The sequence below is a fragment of the Leucoraja erinacea genome, chromosome 28 (assembly GCF_028641065.1).
Source record: "Leucoraja erinacea ecotype New England chromosome 28, Leri_hhj_1, whole genome shotgun sequence".
In the NCBI taxonomy this organism is placed as follows: Eukaryota; Metazoa; Chordata; class Chondrichthyes; order Rajiformes; family Rajidae; genus Leucoraja; species Leucoraja erinaceus.
In genome coordinates, this window is record NC_073404.1 from 9904447 (window position 1) to 9926424 (window position 21978).

The 21978-nt window shown below is 43.2% G+C and overlaps 1 protein-coding gene across 2 annotated transcripts in view; it reads left to right on the forward strand.

Moving 5' to 3' along the window:
• dhx40 (DEAH (Asp-Glu-Ala-His) box polypeptide 40) overlaps positions 1 to 19678 on the forward strand; it is a 33634-nt gene extending 13956 nt beyond the window's left edge. For both annotated transcript variants that reach the window (XM_055657682.1, XM_055657681.1), the window contains exons 6-17: positions 744 to 875; positions 1138 to 1237; positions 3336 to 3422; positions 5925 to 6107; positions 8278 to 8358; positions 10329 to 10486; positions 12752 to 12866; positions 15368 to 15476; positions 15614 to 15708; positions 17155 to 17224; positions 18299 to 18527; positions 19365 to 19678. In XM_055657682.1, the coding sequence (XP_055513657.1) occupies positions 744 to 875; positions 1138 to 1237; positions 3336 to 3422; positions 5925 to 6107; positions 8278 to 8358; positions 10329 to 10486; positions 12752 to 12866; positions 15368 to 15476; positions 15614 to 15708; positions 17155 to 17224; positions 18299 to 18527; positions 19365 to 19489 (1484 nt within the window). In that variant the 3' untranslated portion in view covers positions 19490 to 19678. The remainder of the gene's footprint in view (positions 1 to 743; positions 876 to 1137; positions 1238 to 3335; positions 3423 to 5924; positions 6108 to 8277; positions 8359 to 10328; positions 10487 to 12751; positions 12867 to 15367; positions 15477 to 15613; positions 15709 to 17154; positions 17225 to 18298; positions 18528 to 19364) is intronic.
• The last annotated feature ends 2300 nt before the right edge of the window (positions 19679 to 21978 follow it).

Genomic DNA, 21978 nt, shown 5'->3' on the forward strand with positions numbered 1-21978 from the left:
TCGGAGCCGCGCAGCCAGGGGTAGAGTTGCCGGGGTTGGAGCTCCAACCGGCGCCGCCCGCGGCCGGACGGAGCCCCCAGCTCCGCGGCTCCAAATCCAGCGACGCTCCGCGATGTTGTGTGTCGGCGGCCACAGCGTTCCGGAGCTTGCCACACGGCGACCCGGTAAGGCATTGCCCGCTTCCCGCTGGTATCCCAGCGCTGCGATGCCGCCGACTCCCGACATTCCCGGAGCTGGGACGTCCGACCGCGGGCGGCGCTGGATTTGGAGCGCCTCGCAGCCAGGGGTAGAGTTGCCGGGGTCGGAGCTCCAACCGGCGCCGCCCGCGGCCGGACGGAGCCCCTAGCTCCGCGAGGTTGGGAGTCGCCGACCAGGTAGGGGACTAAGAATTAAAGTTTCCCCCTTCACCCCGACTCCACCACCACCACATAAAATCCCTCCAAACTAACTAACTAACATTTATGCAATGATTCTCCCAGTCACCCGGGAGGAGGCAGCAGCTCCAGACTTTTCAAGCCGCCCGCGCTACCTACCTAATCTACGCTAAAAATCTTCCATTCTGAAATCCGAAAATGTCCGAAATCCGACAAGTGTCTGGTCCCAAGGCTTTCGGATAAAAGGTTGTGCACCTGTACAGACAATGAGATTGTGCGTCGCTGCTATGGGCCAAATGGCCTCCTATACTCTGGCCTGATGAGTCCACATATTTGCAATGAAGCTAATGTGGTGTTTTGTTTGCACAGGGCAGTCTGAGATTGAGCGGGCGTGTGACTCGCTTTTCCAGAAAGGAGAATCCATTGATTATCAATATGATGTGAGAGATGGATCGGTTGAAGGATTGCTCATCCTGCCCCTCTATGGCTCCATGTCAACAGGTAACATTGGGTGCAAAAAAACACATTCCAGCATCTGTGCAGATGGGTTGTGTTAAATTAAAAAAATAACCCTTTTGTTCGCTGATGGATAATTGCTCGATGATTCAAAAGAAAAATATACCATTTCCCATTTTTGCACAGGCAGCCTCTTTCAGGCCAATGGTTAAACTAATGGTATTTTTTTCCTAACTGTAAGAATGCCCTTTTAATTAATATGCATGGTTCTCTTATCTTAGTCCTTACTGTGTTTTCTTTCCTTCAGATCAGCAAAGAAAGGTTTTCCTTCCTGCACCACATCACATCAGGAAATGCATTGTTGCTACTAATATAGCAGCCACTTCTTTGACTATTGACAGAATAAGGTAAGAAAGTGCAAGCTAGGAGTTATTGCCAGTCCCTAATTAGGCTCTTATCTTGAGCTCTCTCCCAAGGAACTGATTAGTGGTGACCAGCCATCATGTGATTTTTTTTTTCTTTTAGTCACAGAAAAACTGTACATCCAGACCAAGCATTGACGTGCATTTGGCCCCAGCAGGAATTCTTTACCCTGACTGGTCCTATTATCTACACAGTTCCTAAGTGATAAGGAGCAGGGTCTCTGGCAACTGCCTCTCTCTAGGTGCCACCTTTCTTTGCAGAGTGGCGGCTTTCCCACTGAACCTTTTGCAGAAAATGATTGTATAATTTCTGGTCATAAGTCTACTTGCTAAGCATTGCCAGGGCAGCCATCAATAGGGAGAGTATCTTTGCACATAGTCCACCTGGACACATTTCTGTCAGACACCTCAGTGCAATACTGAGAAATGACAGAGGTGCCATTTTATATTTTAAAAATGTTACAATGTCCCAGTCTACCAATTCTTGCTCTTGGTTTATTATTTTCTACCGAAATACTGTGAGCATTTTCCAAAACCAGTACCCCGTTCCTGCTTTCTCCCCATATCCCTTGATTTTGTTAGCCCCAAGAGCTATATCTAACTCTCTTGAAAACATCCAGTGAATTGGCCACCACTGCCTTCTGTGGCAGAGAATGCCACAGATTCACAACTCTCTGGATGAAAAGGTTTTCCCCATCTCAGTCCTAAATGGCCTACCCCTTATTCTTAAACTGTGACCCCTGGTTCTGACCTCCCCAACATCGGGACATTTTTTCCTGCATCTTGCCCGACCAATCCCTGAAGAATTTTATTTGTTTCCATAAGATCTCCTCTCATCCTTCTAAATTCCAGTGAATATAAGCCCAGTCGATCCATTATTTGATCATCGGTCAGTCCCGCCATCTCGGATATTAACTTGGTGAACCTATGCTGCACTCCCTCAATAGCAAGAATGTCCTTCCTCAAATGAGGAGACCAAAACTGCACACAAATACTAGGGTTCTGTACAACTGCAGCAGGACCTCCTTGCTACTATACTCAATTCCTCTCGCTATGAAGGCCAACATGCCATTTGCTTTCTTTACTGCCTGCTGTACCTGCATCCTTTCTTTCAGTGACTGATACACAAGGACACCCAGGTCTTCTTGCACCTCCACTTTTCTTAATCTGACACCATTTTGATAAGGTTTGGGCATAGTGAGATTGTCCCCATAATCCTGACCAATAGGTATCGTTCAATCAACATAATTATAAGTGATTATTTAGTTATTATTTATTATATTAGTTATTTTTGAATCCTATAGAAACATAGAAATTAGGTGCAGGAGTAGGCCATTCGGCCCTTCGAGCCTGCACCGCCATTCAATATGATCATGGCTGATCATCCAACTCAGTATCCCGTACCTGCCTTCTCTCCATACCCCCTGATCCCCTTAGCCACAAGGGCCACATCTAACTCCCTCTTAAATATAGCCAATGAACTGGCCTCAACTACCCTCTGTGGCAGAGAGTTCCAGAGATTCACCACTCTCTGTGTGAAAAAAGTTCTTCTCATCTCGGTTTTTAAAGGATTTCCCCCTTATCCTTAAGCTGTGACCCCTTGTCCTGGACTTCCCTAACATCGGGAACAATCTTCCTGCATCTAGCCTGTCCAACCCCTTAAGAATTTTGTAAGTTTCTATAAGATTCCCTCTCAATCTCCTAAATTCTAGAGAGTATAAACCAAGTCTATCCAGTCTGTGAATGCTGCTTGTTGGCAAATTTGTGACCATGTTTCAAAGGCACCTCATTGGCAGGAAAGCCCAGAGTTGTGGACAGTGATATAAAAGATATAAAATTCTCTGTTGAAAATACACCTCAGGGGGAAACCCCACAGAATTTCATCTCTGATTGTACAGCTGGGAGCAGAGCAGGAATCAGGAAATGAAAGTTTTTATGCTCACGCATATGCAAAATATTTGGCAGAATTGGACAACTGTTTATTGCAAGTTGTGTATCATCAGGCGATGTGTATTGTACTTTTTGACTGGTGACTGCTTCTGCAGGATGCTGATGATTGCTTCCCATGCCTCTTTCATCACAGGTATGTTGTAGATTGTGGCTTCGTGAAGCAGCTGAATCACAATCCACTTGTTGGACTAGACGTACTGGAGGTTGTTCCTATTTCAAAGTGAGTTTAAAAAAAAAAAAAAAATCGGTTCTCAATAAACCCACTTGTTGCAGACTCAGTATTCCAGTCAGATCCCAGGAATCTGATCATAGGGCATCCCAAGCCTTCACCCTATTCCTCTTGAAAAGTGTCATAAGACCAAATCCCATCTGTGCATCCTTATTGAATCCTAAACTTGAATCCTAATCCTAAATCCCTCTATCGACTCTTTTGAGTTGAGACTTAAAACTCATCTTTACTCTCAAGCCTTTCTTGATGTCCTCTGAGGGAGGGCTATATATATGTATGTATGTATGTATGTACGTATGTACTTAATCTATGAACCACTGTTGTATAACGTTAGTACCTACACCAATGTAAAGCATTTTGGTCAACGAGAGTTGTTTTTTGAAGGTGCTATAGAAATAAAAATGACTTGACGACTAAACTGAACCATTATTGATCAACCCACTTCCCATTCAACCTGTTGGAATATTTACAGTGCATTCAGAAAATATTTAGACCCCTTCATTTTTTCCACATTTTGGTACGTTACAGCCTTATTTTAAAATGGATTAAATCTTTTTTTTTTATCATCAATCTACACCCAATACCCCAGAATGAAGAAGTGAAAACAGGTGTTTAGAAATGTTTGCAAATTAATTAAAAATAAATAACTGAAATATCACATTTACATAAGTATTCAGACCCTTTACTATGCATTATGACACTCAAAATTGACACTCAAAATTGAGCAAAATTGTCCGTAGACCTCCAAAGCCGTATTGTGTCGAGACACAGATCTGGGGAAGGGTATAAAACTATTTCTACAGCATTGGAAATCCGAAGAGCACAGTGGCCTCCGTCATTCTTAAATGGAAGAACTTTGGAACCACCAGGACTCTTCATAGAACTGGCCCGGCCAAACTGAGCAATCGGGGGAGAAGGGTCTTGATTAGGGAGGTGACCGAGAACCCGATGGTCACTCTGACAGGGCTCCAGAGTTCCTCCGTGGAGATGGGAGAACCTTCCAGAAGGACAACTATATCTGCAGCACTCCACCAATCAGACCTTTATGGTAGAGTGGCCAGACGGAAGCCACTCCTCAGTAAAAGGCACATGACAGCCCGCTTGGAGTTTGCCAAAAGGCACCTAAAGGGCTCTCAGACCCTGAGAAACAAGATTTTCTGGTCTGATGAAACCAAGATTGAACTCTTTAGCCTGAATGCCAAGTGTCACGTCTGGAGGAAACCAGGCACCGCTCATCACCTGGCCAATACAATTCCTACGGTGAAGCATGGTGGTGACAGCGGCAGGAACCGGGAGACTAGAGGGAAAGATGAACGGAGCAAAGTACAGAGATCCTTGATGAAAACCTGCTCCAGAGCGTTCTGGATCTCAGACTGGGGCGGAGGTTCACCTTCCAACCCGAAACACACAGATAAGACAACGCAGGAGTGACTTCTTGACAAGTCTGTGGATGTCCTTGAGTGGCCCAGCCAGAGCCTGGACTTGAACCCGATCGAACATCTGGAGGGACCTGAAAATAGCTGTGCATCGACGTTCCCATCCAACCTGACAGAGCTTGAGAGGATCTGCAGAGAAGAATGGGAGAAATTACCCAAAAACAGGTGTTCATATACGCAAGAAGACTTGTGGCTGTAATCGCTGCCAAAGGTGCATCAACAAAGTACTGAGTAAAGGGTCTGAATACTTATGTAAATGTGACATTTCAGTTATTTTTTTTTAAATTACTTTGCAAACATTTCTAAACACCTGTTTTCGCTTTTTTATTATTGGGTATAGTGTGTAGATTGATGATAAAAAAAATGAATGTAATGCATTTTAGAATAAGGCTGTTATGTACCAAAATGTGAAAAAAGTGAAGGGGTCTGAATACTTTCTGAATGCACTGTATGTAATGGATCAAACCCTGTGTGTATTCACTGTACATGAAACGTGGAATTTAAAGATCGGAGATGTTTTGGGTCACCAATCTTCTTCAGACTTTAGGCTTCCTAATCCGAAACATTGGCTGTTCATTCCCTCCACAGATGCTGCCTGACCTACTGAGTTCAGGTTTATGTGTATTATTGTCATGTGTACTGAGGTACAAAGAAAATCTTTTATGCATGCTATCAAATCAAATTGGATAATGCTATACCTGAATCCAATCGTCAAACTCAAGTACAAAAGATAGAGGAAAAGGGAAAGATACAGAGTACAGAATATAGTTCTCAGCATTGTAATGCCTCAGATCCATACACAAAGTCCAATGTCCGCAATGGGGTAGAGGTGAATCACAAAGCACCCTAACTTATGTAAGGACCATTCAGAAGCCTGATAATGGGAAGAAGTTCCTCCATAACTTTGTGGTTTGCTCAAGGTTCCAGCATCTACAGTTTTTTGTGTCTCTGTAATTTAAAAATACTGGCTCATCTTCAGCACAGTTAAAGTTTTTGCCTTGAGCCACAAAGTTTTTATTCCAGTTCAAGGCAAACCACCTTCTGTTGTCTCCTGCAGAAGTGAAGCCACGCAGCGGACTGGAAGAGCTGGACGAACGTCTGCTGGAAAATGCTACAGGATCTACAGCAAAGAATTCTGGGAGAAGTGCATGCCAGATCACATGGTCCCGGAGATCCAGAGAGCTAGTCTCACATCGGTCATCCTTACCCTGAAGTGCCTTGGTGTGAACAACGTGATTGGGTAACATGGTCCAGACACAATCTCTGCTCTTTAATTACCTTCCACAGAGATAAGGGATATTCTCTTGCACCTGGACTGCTAGGCATCGGTGAATACTTGTGTAACAATATTCCATTAACAATGTACCGTACAGCCTTTAGCATTTTTAGCCTGCAGTAACAAAAAAAAACCCTTTATTATTGAAAATCCAGTGGGAATAATAACTTTGTTATTGATCAGCCATGATCATATTGAATGGCGGTGCAGGCTCGAAGGGCCGAATGGCCTACTCCTGCACCTATTTTCTATGTTATTGCGCGTCTGCTACTCTGCAGCACCTAATCCCCTTTTCCCCATTGGCACAATTGTTTTTATAATGCGATTTTCTGTAACACATGGTTTCTTAGGAATGCAACGATGACACTATAGCAGAAGTACCTGTACCCTTCCACTCTTTGAAGCACAATCATTCTTCTAATAAAGCTGTTCTCATAGAAACATAGAAACATAGAAAATAGCTGCAGGAGTAGGCCATTCGGCCCTTTGAGCGTGCACCGCCATTCAATACGATCATGGCTGATCATCCAACTCAGTATCCTGTTCCTGCCTTCTCTCCATACCCCCTGATTCCTTTAGCCACAAGGGCCACATCTAACTCCCTCTTAAATATAGCAATTTTATATAGCAAAATATAGCAATAGCATGCTGTTTTAGGCTAGAGTTCCAGGATATAGACTCAACCATGACAAAGGAATGATGCATTTGCAAGTCAGAATGGTTTTCAACTTGGGGGAAACATGCAGGATATCCTATTGCCATGCAACTATTACTCTTTGTAATGGTAGAGATCATGTGCTTGGGACAGTGAATGCTTTTCATTCACTGCAATTTTCTAATGTTTCCAGAGTCATTTTTGATTAATTGAAAGATACAGTTTGGAAACATGCCCATTAGCCCACCATGTCCATGTCGACCATCGATCACTCATTCACACTAGTTCGATGTTATCCAACTTTCAGGTCAAACTCCACGTAGACAGCACTGAAGGTCAGGATTGAACCCCAGTTTCTGGCATTGTGTCGGTAGGGACTCTACTGGCTGCACCACACTTATTACATTGCCAGGACACAAATTCACATTAATTTTTGAGCTTCATTTACATCACAGCACTGATAGAAAGTGGGTTATCTTCACTTCAAGGGAAACAGCAACGTTTCAGTGCTGCCAAAAACTGTTTTCCGTTGGCTTTGTATTGATTGAATTGAATTGAATCCTTTATTTGTCATTCAGACCTTTCGGTCTGAATGAAATGTCGTTGCCTGTAGCCATACATGTAATAATAAACAACACACAATAAACACAAATTAACATCCACCACAGTGAGTTCACCAAGCATCTCCTCACTGTGATGGAGGCAAAAGTCTTAGGGATGCAGTCTCTTCCCTCCTCTTCTTCCTCTGCGCTGAGGCGATACCCCATTGGGCGATGGTAGTCAGTCCCGCGGTTCAAGCTCCGCGGCCCGGGGGTGGTCGAAGCTGCTGCCCTCCAGTCCAACGGACGCAGTTGTTGCCACGGGAGCTCCGAAAAAACAGGCACCAGCCTGTGACCCGCGAGCTCCCAACGATGTCATCCACTGGCCCGCGGCCGAGCCCCGGATTCAGGTGGGCGCTTCCCACCTGTGGCTGTGCCTATTTGGCAGGTTACGGTGTAGTGCAGTGAGCTTGTGAGCTGTCTTCTGCTTCACTGCATGCATGGATTTCCTCAAGGGAGGAGAATATTCCCATCTGAATCAACTCTCCTGCAGATACTTCAACGCCGCTTGATCTGCTTTTTTGCATTTTCCAAGAGTAGTTCGGATTTTGAGAGGATGCAGTTTCTTAGTCACTCATTACAGTTTCTAATCCTGTGGCTTAATGCTCTGAGGCTTGACAATCCGCATCGGCTTGGAGTTGCTGTTTCAATGCTGTATCTCTAAATTAAATTGCTCTCCACCAGCAGAGAGGGAAATGTAAATTTGTGGCAGTCCCTGGGGGGTAGGCCACTACAAACATAAGTAAACAGCCTGTGCAGATTAGGTGAATCTTCCCTATTTGGTCGTCAGCACAGTCCAGTCCCTCACTGACTCCAACACCAGAGGAAGCTTTGCAATATTGCACTATCAAGTTGAGATTTGTGTTTGATTATTCCCCAGGTTCCCGTATGTGGATAGCCCAGAGGAGAGGCACATCCTGGAGGCGCTGAAACAGCTTTACCAGAATGACGCCATTGACAGGTGAGTGATAGAGTAATCTGGTCGGTTTGACAATTTATCAGAAAGGTGAACCTCTCATAATGTGGCAGTTCCTTAGCACTGCACTGGGAGTGTCCAGGAGTTAGGGTCAAACCCACAGCCGCTGACTCTGATGTAAAATGTACTGCCATAACGACCCTAACAAGAAGCCTCCCCAAAATAGAGTCATAAAGGAAAGATTTAGAGGATATGAGCCAAACAAAGGCAAATGGGCCCAGCTTAGATGGGGCTTCTTGGTTGAAATGGACGAGTTGGGCTGAAGGGCCTGTTTTCATGCTGTATGACTTAAGTAGGCAAACTGCCATCAGCAAACTCCCATGAACAGCTCTCCATGCCCTCCATAATGTTTGGGACAAAGACCCATCCTTTATTTATTTGCCTCTATTCTCCACAATTTGAGATTTGTTATAAAAAAAAAATCACATGTGGTTAAAGTGCACATTGTCAGATTTTAATAAAGGCCATTTTTATACATTTTGTTTTCACCATGTAGAAATTACAGCAGTGTTCATACAGTCCCCCCATTTCAGGGCACCATATTGTTTGGGACACAGCAATGTGATGTAAATTAAAGTAATCATGTTTAGTATTTTGTTGCATATCCTTTGCATACAATGACTGCTTGAAGTCTGCGATTCATGGACATCACCAGTTGCTGGGTGTCTTCTCCGGTGATGCTCAGCCAGGCCTGTATTGCAACCATCTTTAGCTTATGCTTGTTTTAGGGGCTAGTCCCCTTCAGTTTTCTCTTCAGTATATAAAAGGTCATGCTCAATTGGGTTCACATCGAGTGATTGACTTGGCCACCCAAGAATTCACCATATTTTTTAGCTTTGAAAAATTCCTTTGTTGTTTTAGCAGTATGTTTGGGATAATTGTCTTGCTGTAGAATGAATCGCCAACCAATGAGTTGAGGCATTTGTTTGAACTTGAGCAGATAGGATGTGTCTATACACTTCAGAATTCATTATGCTACTACCATCAGCAGTTGTATCATCAATGAAGATAAGTGAACCAGTACCTTCAGCAGCCATACCTGCCCAGGCCATAACACCCCCACCACCGTGTTTCACAGATGAGGTGGTAAGCTTTGGATCTTGGGCATTTCTTTCTCTCCTCAATACTTTGCTCTTGCCATCACTCTGATATAAGTTAATCTTCGTCTCATCTGTCCACGACCTTTTTCTGTGGTTGCTCTATTAAGTACTTCGCAAACTGTAACCTGGTCATCCTATTTTTGCGGCTAACCAGTGGTTTGCATCTTGCAGTGTAGCCTCTGAATTTCTGTTCATGAAGTCTTCTGCGGACAGTGGTCATTGACAAATCCACACATGACTCCTGAAGAGTGTTCTTGTTTCTATGTCTCATAATGGCTTCTTTGACTTTCATTGGCACAACTTTGGTCCTCAGATTGATAAACAGCAATAAAAGTTTCCAAAGGTGATAGAAAGACTGGAGGAAAGACTAGGTGCTGAGAGCTCTCTTATACCTGCATTAAAGAGGCAATTAAACACACCTGAGCAACTACAAACACCTGTGAAGCCATGTGTCCCAAACATTATGCTGCCCTGAAATGCGGGGGGGGAGGGGGGGGGGGGAACTATGTATAAACACAGCTGTAATTTTTACACGGTGAAACCAAAATGTATAGACATTTTCTTTATTAAAATCTGACAATGCACTTTAACCATATGTGATTTTTTTTTTCAATATCATATCTCAAATTGTGGAGTACAGAGGCAAATAAATAAATGATGGGTCTTGTCCCAAACATTATGGAGGGCATTGTATATAATAATGCCCAAGTGATTTAGGCAGCGAATATTAACCATGTGGACTACCATTGTTATCTTCATTGTGGTTTCTAGGGTTCATGAACCACCAGGGAGGGCTGATAGAGCCTTGGTTTGCATAGACTTTGCGGGTCATTTATTTCTCCTTCCCTCTCATAGGGCAGGTCACGTGACCAAACTTGGGCGGCTGATGGTGGAGCTTCCCCTCCCACCATCTTTGACGCGGGCTCTGATAAAAGCCGCAGCGGTGGGCTGTGAGTGCCTTTTGCTTCCAGTGGCTGCGATGCTCTCTGTAGAAAATGTGTTCATTCGCCCAGGTAAGAGCGGGATGGGGGATGGCGGGGGTCTTGAAATAGTTTGTACAGCCCCATCCCATGTGCTCCCAGTGTACCTCCCTGTGATTGACACAGGAGTGAAGGTGACAGCCATTTTACACTTGGCAGGTTCACACACCAATGTGACAGATGGCCATTAAATCTGCTTCTGGTCGTCTTGGTTGAGGAGGTGTGTAGCCCAGAGCAGATTTGTTTAGCTCTGCTTTATCTTTGATATTTTAAAAATAAAATCTATTTGATTGGATAAGGTTGCGCAGGGCGGTTCAAGATCCTCATTATTGATGGGACGATGCTGTTCTTAAACCTGGAGGTCACAGTTCTCCAGCACCACCTTCCTGAGGATAGCAGTAGAATGAGAGGTGATGTGGGCCTTTGATTTTAGGTGCATTTTAGAGGCAGCACTTCCTTTAATGGTTGGAAGGTCATACCCGTAATGGACTGGACAATGTCCACCGCTTTCTGCAGCTCATTTGTTCTTGGGTGTTCTATTTGAGTGTCACTCTAGGTTAGAGCGCCATGTCTCTGGAGTAGGGCTTGAAATACTGACCCACAGGATTTGTGTGACAGTCCAACCATTGTTAAGTATGAGAGCAACTTGATATATTGCATTAGTTCAACATACATTATTTATTTCAATCAGGCGTTTGTTTGTGCCAGGTAGAAACAAAATGCTAGAGTAACTCAGCGGGACAGACTGCATCTCTGGAGAGAAGGAATTGGCCAGTTGCATTAAGGATTACAATTACAATTACAATCGATCAACTGCACACACTGTGCTGAGCTGCAACAATTATTCTCAGTTCCTTGGTTCAGAAAGTAGGGAACTTTATCAGAGAGGGTTACATGTCACGATCACTGCCCAGCCTCTAATGACAAAAGTGCTAGTGTTGGGGAGTTGACAGGTTCAGGTAAGGTTTGACTGCACTGCTACATTTAAACATCCCTTTGGGATTTCATAACTTGATTCCCGTGTGAAGAATGGCCATCACAATGATAGCAGTAGACCGTCAGTGAACATTGTAGCATCCTGCAGAGAAAATTCTTCTGGGGCTTGATAGGATCGATGAGGGGTTAATGCTTCCCCTGGGTACGGGTGTTCTAGAACCAGGGGTCACCGTCTCAAAATAAGGATTTAGCCATTCAGGGCAGAGATGAGAAAGAATTTTCTTGACCCAGGCAGTAACGGGTCTTCAGAATTCTATGGAGAAAGAGGCCTTTGGGGGCTCTGGTACATTAAAACTGGAAGTTTTTGGATCTTAAGAGAATCAAGGGATTTGGGGATAGTACAGAAAGGTAGCTAAATGACCAGTCCCTGCCGGTGCCTGCTTTTATTCCTAATTTAAGTTTATAATTGTCACGTTTACTGAGCTTTTTGTTGCGCGCCGTCCAGTCAAAGAAAACACTGTACATGATTACAACCAAGCCACCCACAGTGCACAGATAAAGGATAACGTCTGATTAAAGGTCTCCAATGAGGTAGATGGGAAGAGGACCACACTCTACTAGTGAGAGGACGGCTCAGTTGCCAGGTAACAGCTGGGAAGAAACTAACCGTTCCTGGGTTCCAAGTGCCTAATTTACATGTACGGCTGGACTCTGATAATATGATTATATTTCAAAAGTCTGACGTACGTGCACATATCCCTTCCCAGAACTAGCTTCCAAACTTTCCCCACTTTTAGCAAGTGTTCATTCTCATCAATCTTATGTGCTTTCGATTCCATTCATTACAGCACTGTGAAGGTGCTCTTACCATATTGGGTGGATTTTGGGGACTAAACTGTCTGTAAACATGGAAACCGTCAATTACCCTGGGATTGGATGGAAGGAAGACGATATGGGTGTACTGGGACACCTCTACAAGGCTGCACACAGGAGCAGGCTTCAGGAAGGGGTGATTCAGATTCAACTTTAATTGTCATTGTCAGTGTACAGTACAGAGACAGCGAAATGCAGTTAGCATCTCCCTGGAAGAGCGACATAGAATATGATTTCAATAAAGATATGCTCAAAAATGAAAAAGAGGAGGCCTGAGAGTTACTGTGGTCACCCCCATGCCGGCTTGTGTGGGGTTCATCTAAGAGGGCTGGTATGGGATCTTCACTGGCTGGGTATAGAGTCGTAGGGGGGGAAGAATGGGATAGTTGGCAGGGGAAAGGAGGGCAGTAGGAGTGCAAGAAAAACCTGTTGGGATGGAATGAGATGTTGAAATGGCATCTGCTGAGTTCCAAAGATTTGTCCTGACAGGGAAACCAGACAAGCAGAAGGAAGCTGAGCTGAGGCACCAGGAGCTGGCTCAGGAAGCAGGAGGCAGCAACGACTTTTTGACATTACTCAGCATCTTCGAGAAATGCAAGACAAGGTATGGCCATTCAGGTAGGGATGAAGGACTCAGCGATGTGGGTCATCTTTGGCATGTTTAAAAGGTCTGGACTGTGAAATGTCAGAGTTAGGGAACCTACTCTAACCCGTGTTGCTTTCTTGGAGGTTAAAGACTTGCCAAGGCTGAAAGTAAGAGGTGCTGGATTCTGGAACAAAAAACAATTTGTTGGAGATCCAGCAGGTCAGACGGCATGTGTAGAAATTGGAAATGGACAGACAACGTTTTGTGTTGGACAGGTACATGAATGGGAGTGGTTTTGATGGATGTGGGCCAGGCAAATGGGAAAAACGTGGAGGGAGCATCTTGGTTAGCATGGACAGGATGGGCCTAAGGGCCTATTTCTGTGCTGTATGACTATGACCTTTCATTGGGGAAAGAATGTTAATCCTTATTTGTGAAGCAGCTTTCAACAATGTGATGCTATCCTAGAAATAAATCGTTTTTAAGTTTTGTTATTGTTATGAAGACTGACTGTCAATGCAGCAGCTCCAGATTAATGTCTCATTTGAAAGATGCAATAGAAAAAATAGGTGCAGGAGTAGGCCATTCGGCCCTTCGAGCCTGCACCGCCATTCAATATGATTATGGCTGATCATCCAACTCAGTATCCTGTACCTGCCTTCTCTCCATACCCCCTGATCCCTTTAGCCACAAGGGCCACATCTAACTCCCTCTTAAATATAGCCAATGAACTGGCCTCAACTACCTTCTGTGGCAGAGAATTCCAGAGATTCACCACTCTCTGTGTGAAAAATGTTTTCCTCATCTCGGTCCTAAAAGATTTACCCCTTATCCTTAAACTGTGACCTCTTGTTCTGGACTCCCCCAACATCGGGAACAATCTTCCTGCATCTAGCCTGTCCAACCCCGTAAGAATTTTGTAAGTTTCAATAAGATCCCCCCTCAATCTTCTAAATTCTAGCGAGTACAAACCGAGTCTATCCAGTCTTTCTTCATATGAAAGTCCTGACATCCCAGGAAACAGTCTGATGAACCTTCTCTGCACTCCCTCTACGGCAATAATGTATTTCCTCAGATTTGGAGACCAAAACTGTACGCAATACTCCAGGTGTGGTCTCACCAAGACCCTGTACCACTGCAGTAGAACCTCCCTGCTCCTATATTCAAATGGCACAGCTGGTAGAACCACTGCCTCAGAGCACCAGGCACCTGGGTTCCATCCTGATTTCAGATGTTGTCTGTTTGCCCGTTCTCCATGTGACTTAATAAAAGTATATAAAAGTATAAAATTATGAGAGCCACAGGCAGAATAGATAGACTCTTTTCCCCAGATTGGAAATGTCATGTACTGGAGGGCACTGGTTTAAGGTGAGGTGGGAAAAAGTTTAAAGGTGATTTGGAAGGAAAGTTTTTTTTTACACTGAGAATGGTAGGGGCCTAGAACACATTGCCAGGGGAGGTGGTAGAAGCAGTTATGATAGCAATGTTTAAGAGGCATTTAAACAGTCATTCGATCAGGCAGGAAATAGAGGGATGTGCAGGCAAATGGTATTAGTTTCATTTGGTATTATGGTCAGTGCACACATGTTGGACTGAAGAGAAACACAAAATGCTGGAGTAACTCAATGGGACGGGCAGCATTTCAGGATAGAAGGAATGGGTGACGTTTCGGGTCAAGACCCTTCTTCACACTGGACTGAAGAGCATGTTTTGTTGTTCCTTTGCTGTACTGTTCCAGAAATACAGCATGGAAACAGGCCCTTTGGCTTACTGAGTCCAGGCCGACCATTGATTACTTGTTCACACTAGTTCTATGTAATCCCACTTTCTCATCCACTCCTTACACACTGGGAACAATTTTACAAAGGCCAATTAGTCGACAAACCGGCATGCCTTTGGGTTGTGGGAGGAAACTGGGAAAACATGTAAACTTCACACAGATAGCACCCGAGATCAAGATCGAACTCGGATCATTGGTATTCAGCGGCTCTACCAGCACCACTGTGCCACCCTTGATTTTATGTTTCTGTCTGACTGCACAAATTTACTCTGGGTGCTCCAGTGTCCTTTCACATCCAAACGACATGTAGGTTGGTAGGTTAATCAGTCATTGTAAATTGCCTCAAATGTAAGGGTGCGTAGTGAGATCTGGGAAGAAGTTGATGTGTTTAATGTAAGGAATATAAAAATGGGAATAGTGTCAATGTTTGGTTGATGTTTGGCATGGACTTGATGAGCTGAAGAGCCTGTTTCCGTTGTGTATTCCTGTGACTATAACATTTCTTGCAGTGTAGCACCTCCTCATTTCTGCACTGGTAATGAGCGGTTAGATTATAAGCTTATGTCTCTAAAATCGGTGATATGTGACGCCCTGACCCACGAGCGATGCGTAGAATTCCTGTTGAAGTTGTTGACTTGTGTTATGCTGCCGTTACTCTGTGGAAGCTAGGGATCTATTACTTCTGTTGTTGACTGACACAGTTCTCCCATGCACTCATATTTGTGGTACTCGTCCTCAGTGACTCCCCGTCGTCTTGGTGCCAAAAATACTGGATCCACTGGCGGGCGATAAAGATGGCGTTTAACGTGGAGACCCAGCTCCAAGAGATACTGAAGAAAATGAAACAGGTCTGAGTGCCCAAGAATCTAGATTTGCTTGAGTTCAAATTTTGAAAGCATGTTTCCTCTTCCACTCTTTCCACTGCATCTCTCTCTCCCTCATCCTTTTGTACATAACCCAAGATTTATCTCCCTGTTGTTTGCAGAGAAAGGACTTTCCAACAGAGACGTACACTGGCTCCAAGTCTGAGCTATTGAGGAGATGTTTGTGTACTGGGTACTTCTCCAATGTGGCCAGAAGGTAATTAGTCTCCTGCCTTAACCGTAGTCTGACATCTTTGTTCATTCTCCTTTTTTATTTTTTTTATTTGATTCCATTAAAAAGGGAGATGTCACGTATTAGTTTTTCATTTTGTCTGGTCAGTGCCATTACTGCCCATTTCAGCTCGAGTGTGTCAGTTCTGGCGTGGACACTCTCTTACTCTTGGTGGCTTGTCCGAATTCTGCTGCTAAACCTGTATCATGTTTTTACTGTGGTCCCACCTAACTAATTTATTTTGTGCAGGATACTTACAGGAAGCAAGTTGGGGGCATGGTTCATTTCAATAGTCAAGGAGCTAAGTGAGCCTTGGTATACAACCAATGCTTGACTTGTGTGGCTGCAGCAGTCAAACTGACAGCAGAATTCTTCAGAAAAATCTGCCTGCTGTTCACTGTATGGGAGCTGGTTGGTACACTGGGGTGGACGACATCATCAGTGATCATTTGCGAGAACTTGGATTGCTTCCAGGTGCACACGTTTCTTTCCACATCTCAAAGACGTATGGGTTTGTAGGTTAATTGGCCTCAGTAAATTGATCCCAGTGTGTAGTGAGTGGTTGTAGAAGTGAGAGAACATAGAACTGGTGTGAACGGATCAATTAAATCATCAATGGTCGGCGTGGGCCAAAGGGCCTCTTTCCATGCCGTATCTTTCAATAAAGCAACTCATCGAATCCTTCATCAAATTATCAATGAAATCAGCAAACACATCAATCAAATCATCTCTATCTTTGATCGGACTTTACAGGCTTTATCTTGCACTATTCACATCATTCCCTTTATCATGTATCTGTACACTGTGGATGGCTTGATTGTAGTTACGTATTGTCTTTCTGCTGACTGGTTAGCGCACAACAAAAGCTTTTCATTGAACATGTAACAATAAACTAAACTCAAGCACATCATGCACATCAATTACAATCATCAAGCACCAATCAAATCATCAAGCAGATCAATCAAATCATCAATCACATCAAACAAATCAATGCATTCATGTTACCAATCGAAGAATCAATCAAATCAATGCATCAATCTCAGTCAAAGCATAAATCACATCAAAGCATTAAATAAAGCATCAGATAAAGAAAGCATCAATCAAATCATTAAATCTGAAGAAGGGTTTCGGCCCGAAACGTTGCCTATTTCCTTCGCTCCATAGATGCTGCTGCACCCGCTGAGTTTCTCCAGCTTTTTTGTGTACAATCAAATCATTAATCTTATCAATGAAATTATCAATCACATCCATCAAATTATCAATCATCAAACAAATCATCAATCTCGTCAACTTCATCATTAATCAAATCAATTAAAATCAATCAATCAAACTTCGGAGTCTGATCATGGATTCACATCTCCCTGTGCATGAATTTTCTCTGTTGATGGATCTCCTGTTTTTGTTAAAGCCATGTGACTTATTTATTTGCAGATCTGTCAGTAAAACGTTTCACACAATGGATGGACATGGATCTGTTGTTCACATTCACCCATCCTCCGTGGTATGTACCTTGATGCAGCGTTTATTTGTAATCTAATTTCTCCTTGCACGTTTTATAGCAGGCGATGCATTGGTGGCTAATGTTCTCTGCTAAACCTGAGGCTCTCCCACTATGGGCTACACGGTCTCTCTGGGTGACAGATGACCTGATGTATGGAAATCCAACATTACGCAACTTCTATCAAACATTTTAAAGAATTGTTCAAGATAGTAACAAAATGTTAAGGGCATTGAATAATGGCTGCCTACAATATATATTCCATTAATTTATTACAAGTAGTATCAGGGTGAATATTTGATGTAATGAAAGACTAATAGCAAGAATAACAGCACCTCATATTCAGCTTCGACATCTTACAAACCAACAGTCAGAACATTTAATTTTCCAATATTGGGTTACACCGCACTCACCCCCTCCCCCTCCCACAGATAATGCCAACTCATTCAATTCCTCCAGCATTTAGTGTTTTGTTCATCATTCCAGCATCTGCAATTCCTTGTGTCTGAATTATAGCAAGAGCCATATGATAAGAGTAGTTATAGAACATGGACGTTTCTGATTTATGGAGAACACAGCTTCGGAACAGTTTTCAAGAACGGAAATCTTATGTAACCCGGGGACTACCTGTGATCATAGATAGAACTCGCTTCGTTTCTTGCACCTCACCGGCTCAGGCGAAGCTTGAAGTGTTTAGACTAACATTTTATCATCTTAGTGGGCTCTTCACAAAAAAACGATAAGGCATCCAAACAGCAAATTGTGTTGTGCCCCATGAAACATTTCCCAGTTTTTTAATGAGCATTATCAATCCAAAACAACTAACACTCAATTAAAGAGATAGATTTTATGTAGTGTATCATTGGTGGAGAGATAGGGCAGTGACTTTAAGGCACAGGTACCAAAGAAATTAGCGGATTATTTGAGACCAGATTGGAGGATCAGAGGATTCTCAGGGTTGACATGTTCCAGGGCAATTACCCCCTGAAAATCTTGCATGATACAAAGGTAAGAAGCAGAAAATGACTTCAAGATGAAGATTAAAAAAAAAAATTCACCGTGTTTTTTTGTTGGCAGCTGTTTGATCAAGAGACCCAGCTGGATTGGATTATTTTTCATGATGTTATGGCCACATCCAAGATTTACATGCGGACTCTGTGCCCGATTCGTTACGAGTGGGTGAAGGATCTGCTGCCCAAGTTGCATGAAGTTGATGTGTACCAGCTGAGTAGTGTAGCGAGGAATGAGATGACCACAGATATGGCTGGACAGAGTCAAAACAAACACCAGGCCAAGAGAGTGTCTGGTGAGTCTTTGCCTCCTCATCCTCTGTCCTATCTTGAGACAGTGACCTTTGGGTTTTTTTTAATTGAAAGAGACAGCATGGAAACAGGCTCTTTGGCCCACCGAGTCCATGCTGCCCATCGATTACCCTTTCACATTAGTTCTATGTTATTCCACTTTCTCATCCACTACCTTCACATTATGGGCAATTTACAGAGGCTTTTTAATCTACAAACCTGTGCACCTTTGGGTGGAAACAGGAGCACCTGGAAGGAAAGTACGCAGTCACAGGAAGAATGTGCAAACACCACACAGACAGGCACAGAAGGCCAGGTTCAACCTGGGTCTCTGGTGCTATGAGGCAGCAGGTCCACCAGCTGTGCCACTGCGCTATCTATTGGTGCTTGGTCTCATGTGCCCTTTCTGTAGCTTTCTGTAGCTTGTGCTTGTAATTGTAATGATTCCTGAACAGTTTAAATGTTTATATGTGATAATTCACATATAACCAATACACATGCACCACATGAAAGCACAAATGATAGATCATTACCAGGCCATCCCATTCCCACACCCACCCAACCATCATTGCCTCCACCTTCCTTCTTTGCCCAGCGTTGGGGAGGAAAACCAGACCCTTGAGATTTCAGCCTTGTGACAACAATTACGTGCAGGACAGAAAGCAATCTTGGGAATCCGCTGCTTTACACCATCAGCGCACAGGGTCTGAAATCCTTATTGTTAGTATTTTATTACATGCATGGTGTGCACATGTCTGAACTGAAAGAGTTATTTGCTCTCTAAACATGGTGCTGCTTTGTAGATTAAAATGGAGGTATTTTACCTTCCCTCTCCCTTGCAGAACAAGCTCGGGAAGATGCTCTGAGGAAGCTGGAAAAGAGGAATGATGAGACGTCCATATCAGATGCTCGAGCTCGATACCTTCAGCGCAAGATGGATAAGTCGCAGAACTGGGCGGGGCAGTGAAGGTGCAGAAGAGATGGGAGGAAATGATGACTGCATAGGAACCCATCCCAATATCAGGAATGAATGGTATTCAAGGTCCACAGATATTAGAGAGAATATTGATTATCTGCAGGGACAAATGTCGTCTCTCTGAGCCATTGTACACACGGAGTTGAGTCGAAGTGCTGGTGGGGTTAGAGTGGTGGCCAATCAGCCCCCCCACGTCTTTGTACTGTGTTCAAATCAATGATTGATCTCATCACACTGTGATTGCACACCCAGCCAGTGTTCTAGACAGGGAGCACGACTGGGCTATTTAGGCAAAGTCCATTATAAATGTGGAAAGGGGAATTTATGATGTAAAAAGATGACAGACCACCTAAAGTGATCACCTTTAAAGTGAGAAAATGTGAACTGCCTCTCAAATCCCTTTCCTCGGGTAAAAATCATCTTAAACCAAATAGCTCAGAATATCTGATGTTGTTATCTAATGGCCACTCTGTCACCTGCCGTGAAATGCTGCCTTGCTACCATCAGAATACTTACCGTGATACTGGGTTTAGACAGGTTGGAACCCACTATGCAGGGGTTCATAGTTAGGTGATTCAGATTGCACTTTTCCAGCAGACTGAACGGAAGAGGGACAGAAATGGTGGATAAAATGCAGTAATTGCAGGGTGGTGATGTATGAATAGTTGTCGCGTTAAATGATTCCTATATTTTTATGTCACTTCCGTCTGATTTATTTTTATAACTTTTTTTAACAAATTCTGATAATAACTTGCTTATGATAAAGAAAGAAACTGCTTTAAAATATCATATGTAATATTCCATTTTCAATAAAATGTGTTACAAACTAACCCCCACTCATGAATACAACAGTTTATTATTGGGTACTCTTTCACAACTGAAGCAGCAGGCATACTAACACTGAGGCTAATTGGTGAGCATACCATGCTGTCAATTTGTTTAATACTTCCAACATTTCTCAGTCCAGTTGTGACGTGCAATTAATTCATTTGCAACATGTAACAACTGAACTAATTTACTTTAAAAAAAACATTCCCCTGATCTTTTTGTTTACCCCTCCTTCCCGTTCCAGCCATTGTTGCTGTATTTGAAGGATGTGTGTTTAGTGCAGCAATTGGATGAAAGATGCCTTCTCTATCTATAAAGCCTGACCTTGACTGGGAATTCTATCAGTGCAGCCCAGCCCTGATCTCTGCCAACATTCACATCTATGAATCTTTGATTAGGTTCATTAGGGTTGAGAGAAATTGAGAGAAATCTCTTGAGCCTCAACCCGATGAAATCTGGACATTGTCATTTGTTTAGTATTTGCATTAGCATTAGTGAGTGGGTAGAGAAAGGAAAATGAACCACTACGTATTATGTTCTAAATAAAAACATTTGAAGTTAATGCTGTCAATATGTTTTCTAGGGCTCAGGATCAGGAATTCCTCAGTAAAGTTACCACCTCTCCTCTTTTCATTAAAAATGACTGAAAATGTTTCTCTGCTGCAGCTCAGTGTGTACAATAGTCGGAGATGGTGAGTCCAAGATTCACTTCAGAGTCTCGAGCACAAGATTCTAGGACAACACTCCAGTGGCGATGCTGAACTGTCCTTTAGCAAGGGTTTCAGGCGAGACCTCTGTTAGTTGGATGTAGAAATATATTCTGTTCTGAACATTTGTGTGTGCAGATCTGGTTGCCTCACTTCAGGAGACTTTGAAGACGGTGCAGAAGAAATTGACCAAAAGTGCTGCCTGGATTAGAAGATATTGTTTTGTCTGGATTGTCAGATGCTGGGGTTAGAACTGATAGACATTTATAAACTTAAGAGGGGTGTAGATAGGATAGATGGTCAGAACCTTTTTCCCAGGGTGGAAATGTCAAAGACTAGAGGGCATAGCTTTAAGTATGAGCGGCAAAATCGTTTTCCACAGAATGGTGGGTGCTTGGAATGCACTGCCAATGGTGGTGGTAGTAGCAGATACAAAAGTGGATTTTAAGAGGCTTTTGAATAAGCAGGAATGGAGGATATAGATCATATGCAGGTAGATGAGGTTAGTTTAACTTGGCATCATGATCGGCATGAACACTGGGCTGAAGAACCTGTTCCTGCCGTATATTCTTCTGCGTTCCATGATATTATTTTGATGAGCAGGAGGGTTTTTCGTAGTGGACAGGGCAATATAATTCCTAAATATTTGATATGATCATCATTACGTTTTTGCTTGCTGGAGCTTACTATGGTTAATTTGGCCGCTGTGCTTCATGCAAAACAACAATGACTTTACTTAAAAAATAATTATATGGCTCTAAAGTACTTTGGAGGTATTTTGTTAGTTGCTACATACAAAGTCACATGCTTATATGACGGTGTAAAATTTTGTATGATAATACGTACTTATGTCCAACAAGTCATACTCCTGCCACATTACCAGCCCCCCAATGCTGCAAGATTCACCCAGGCTGAATATAACTTACTGGAGACAGATATGGCTTG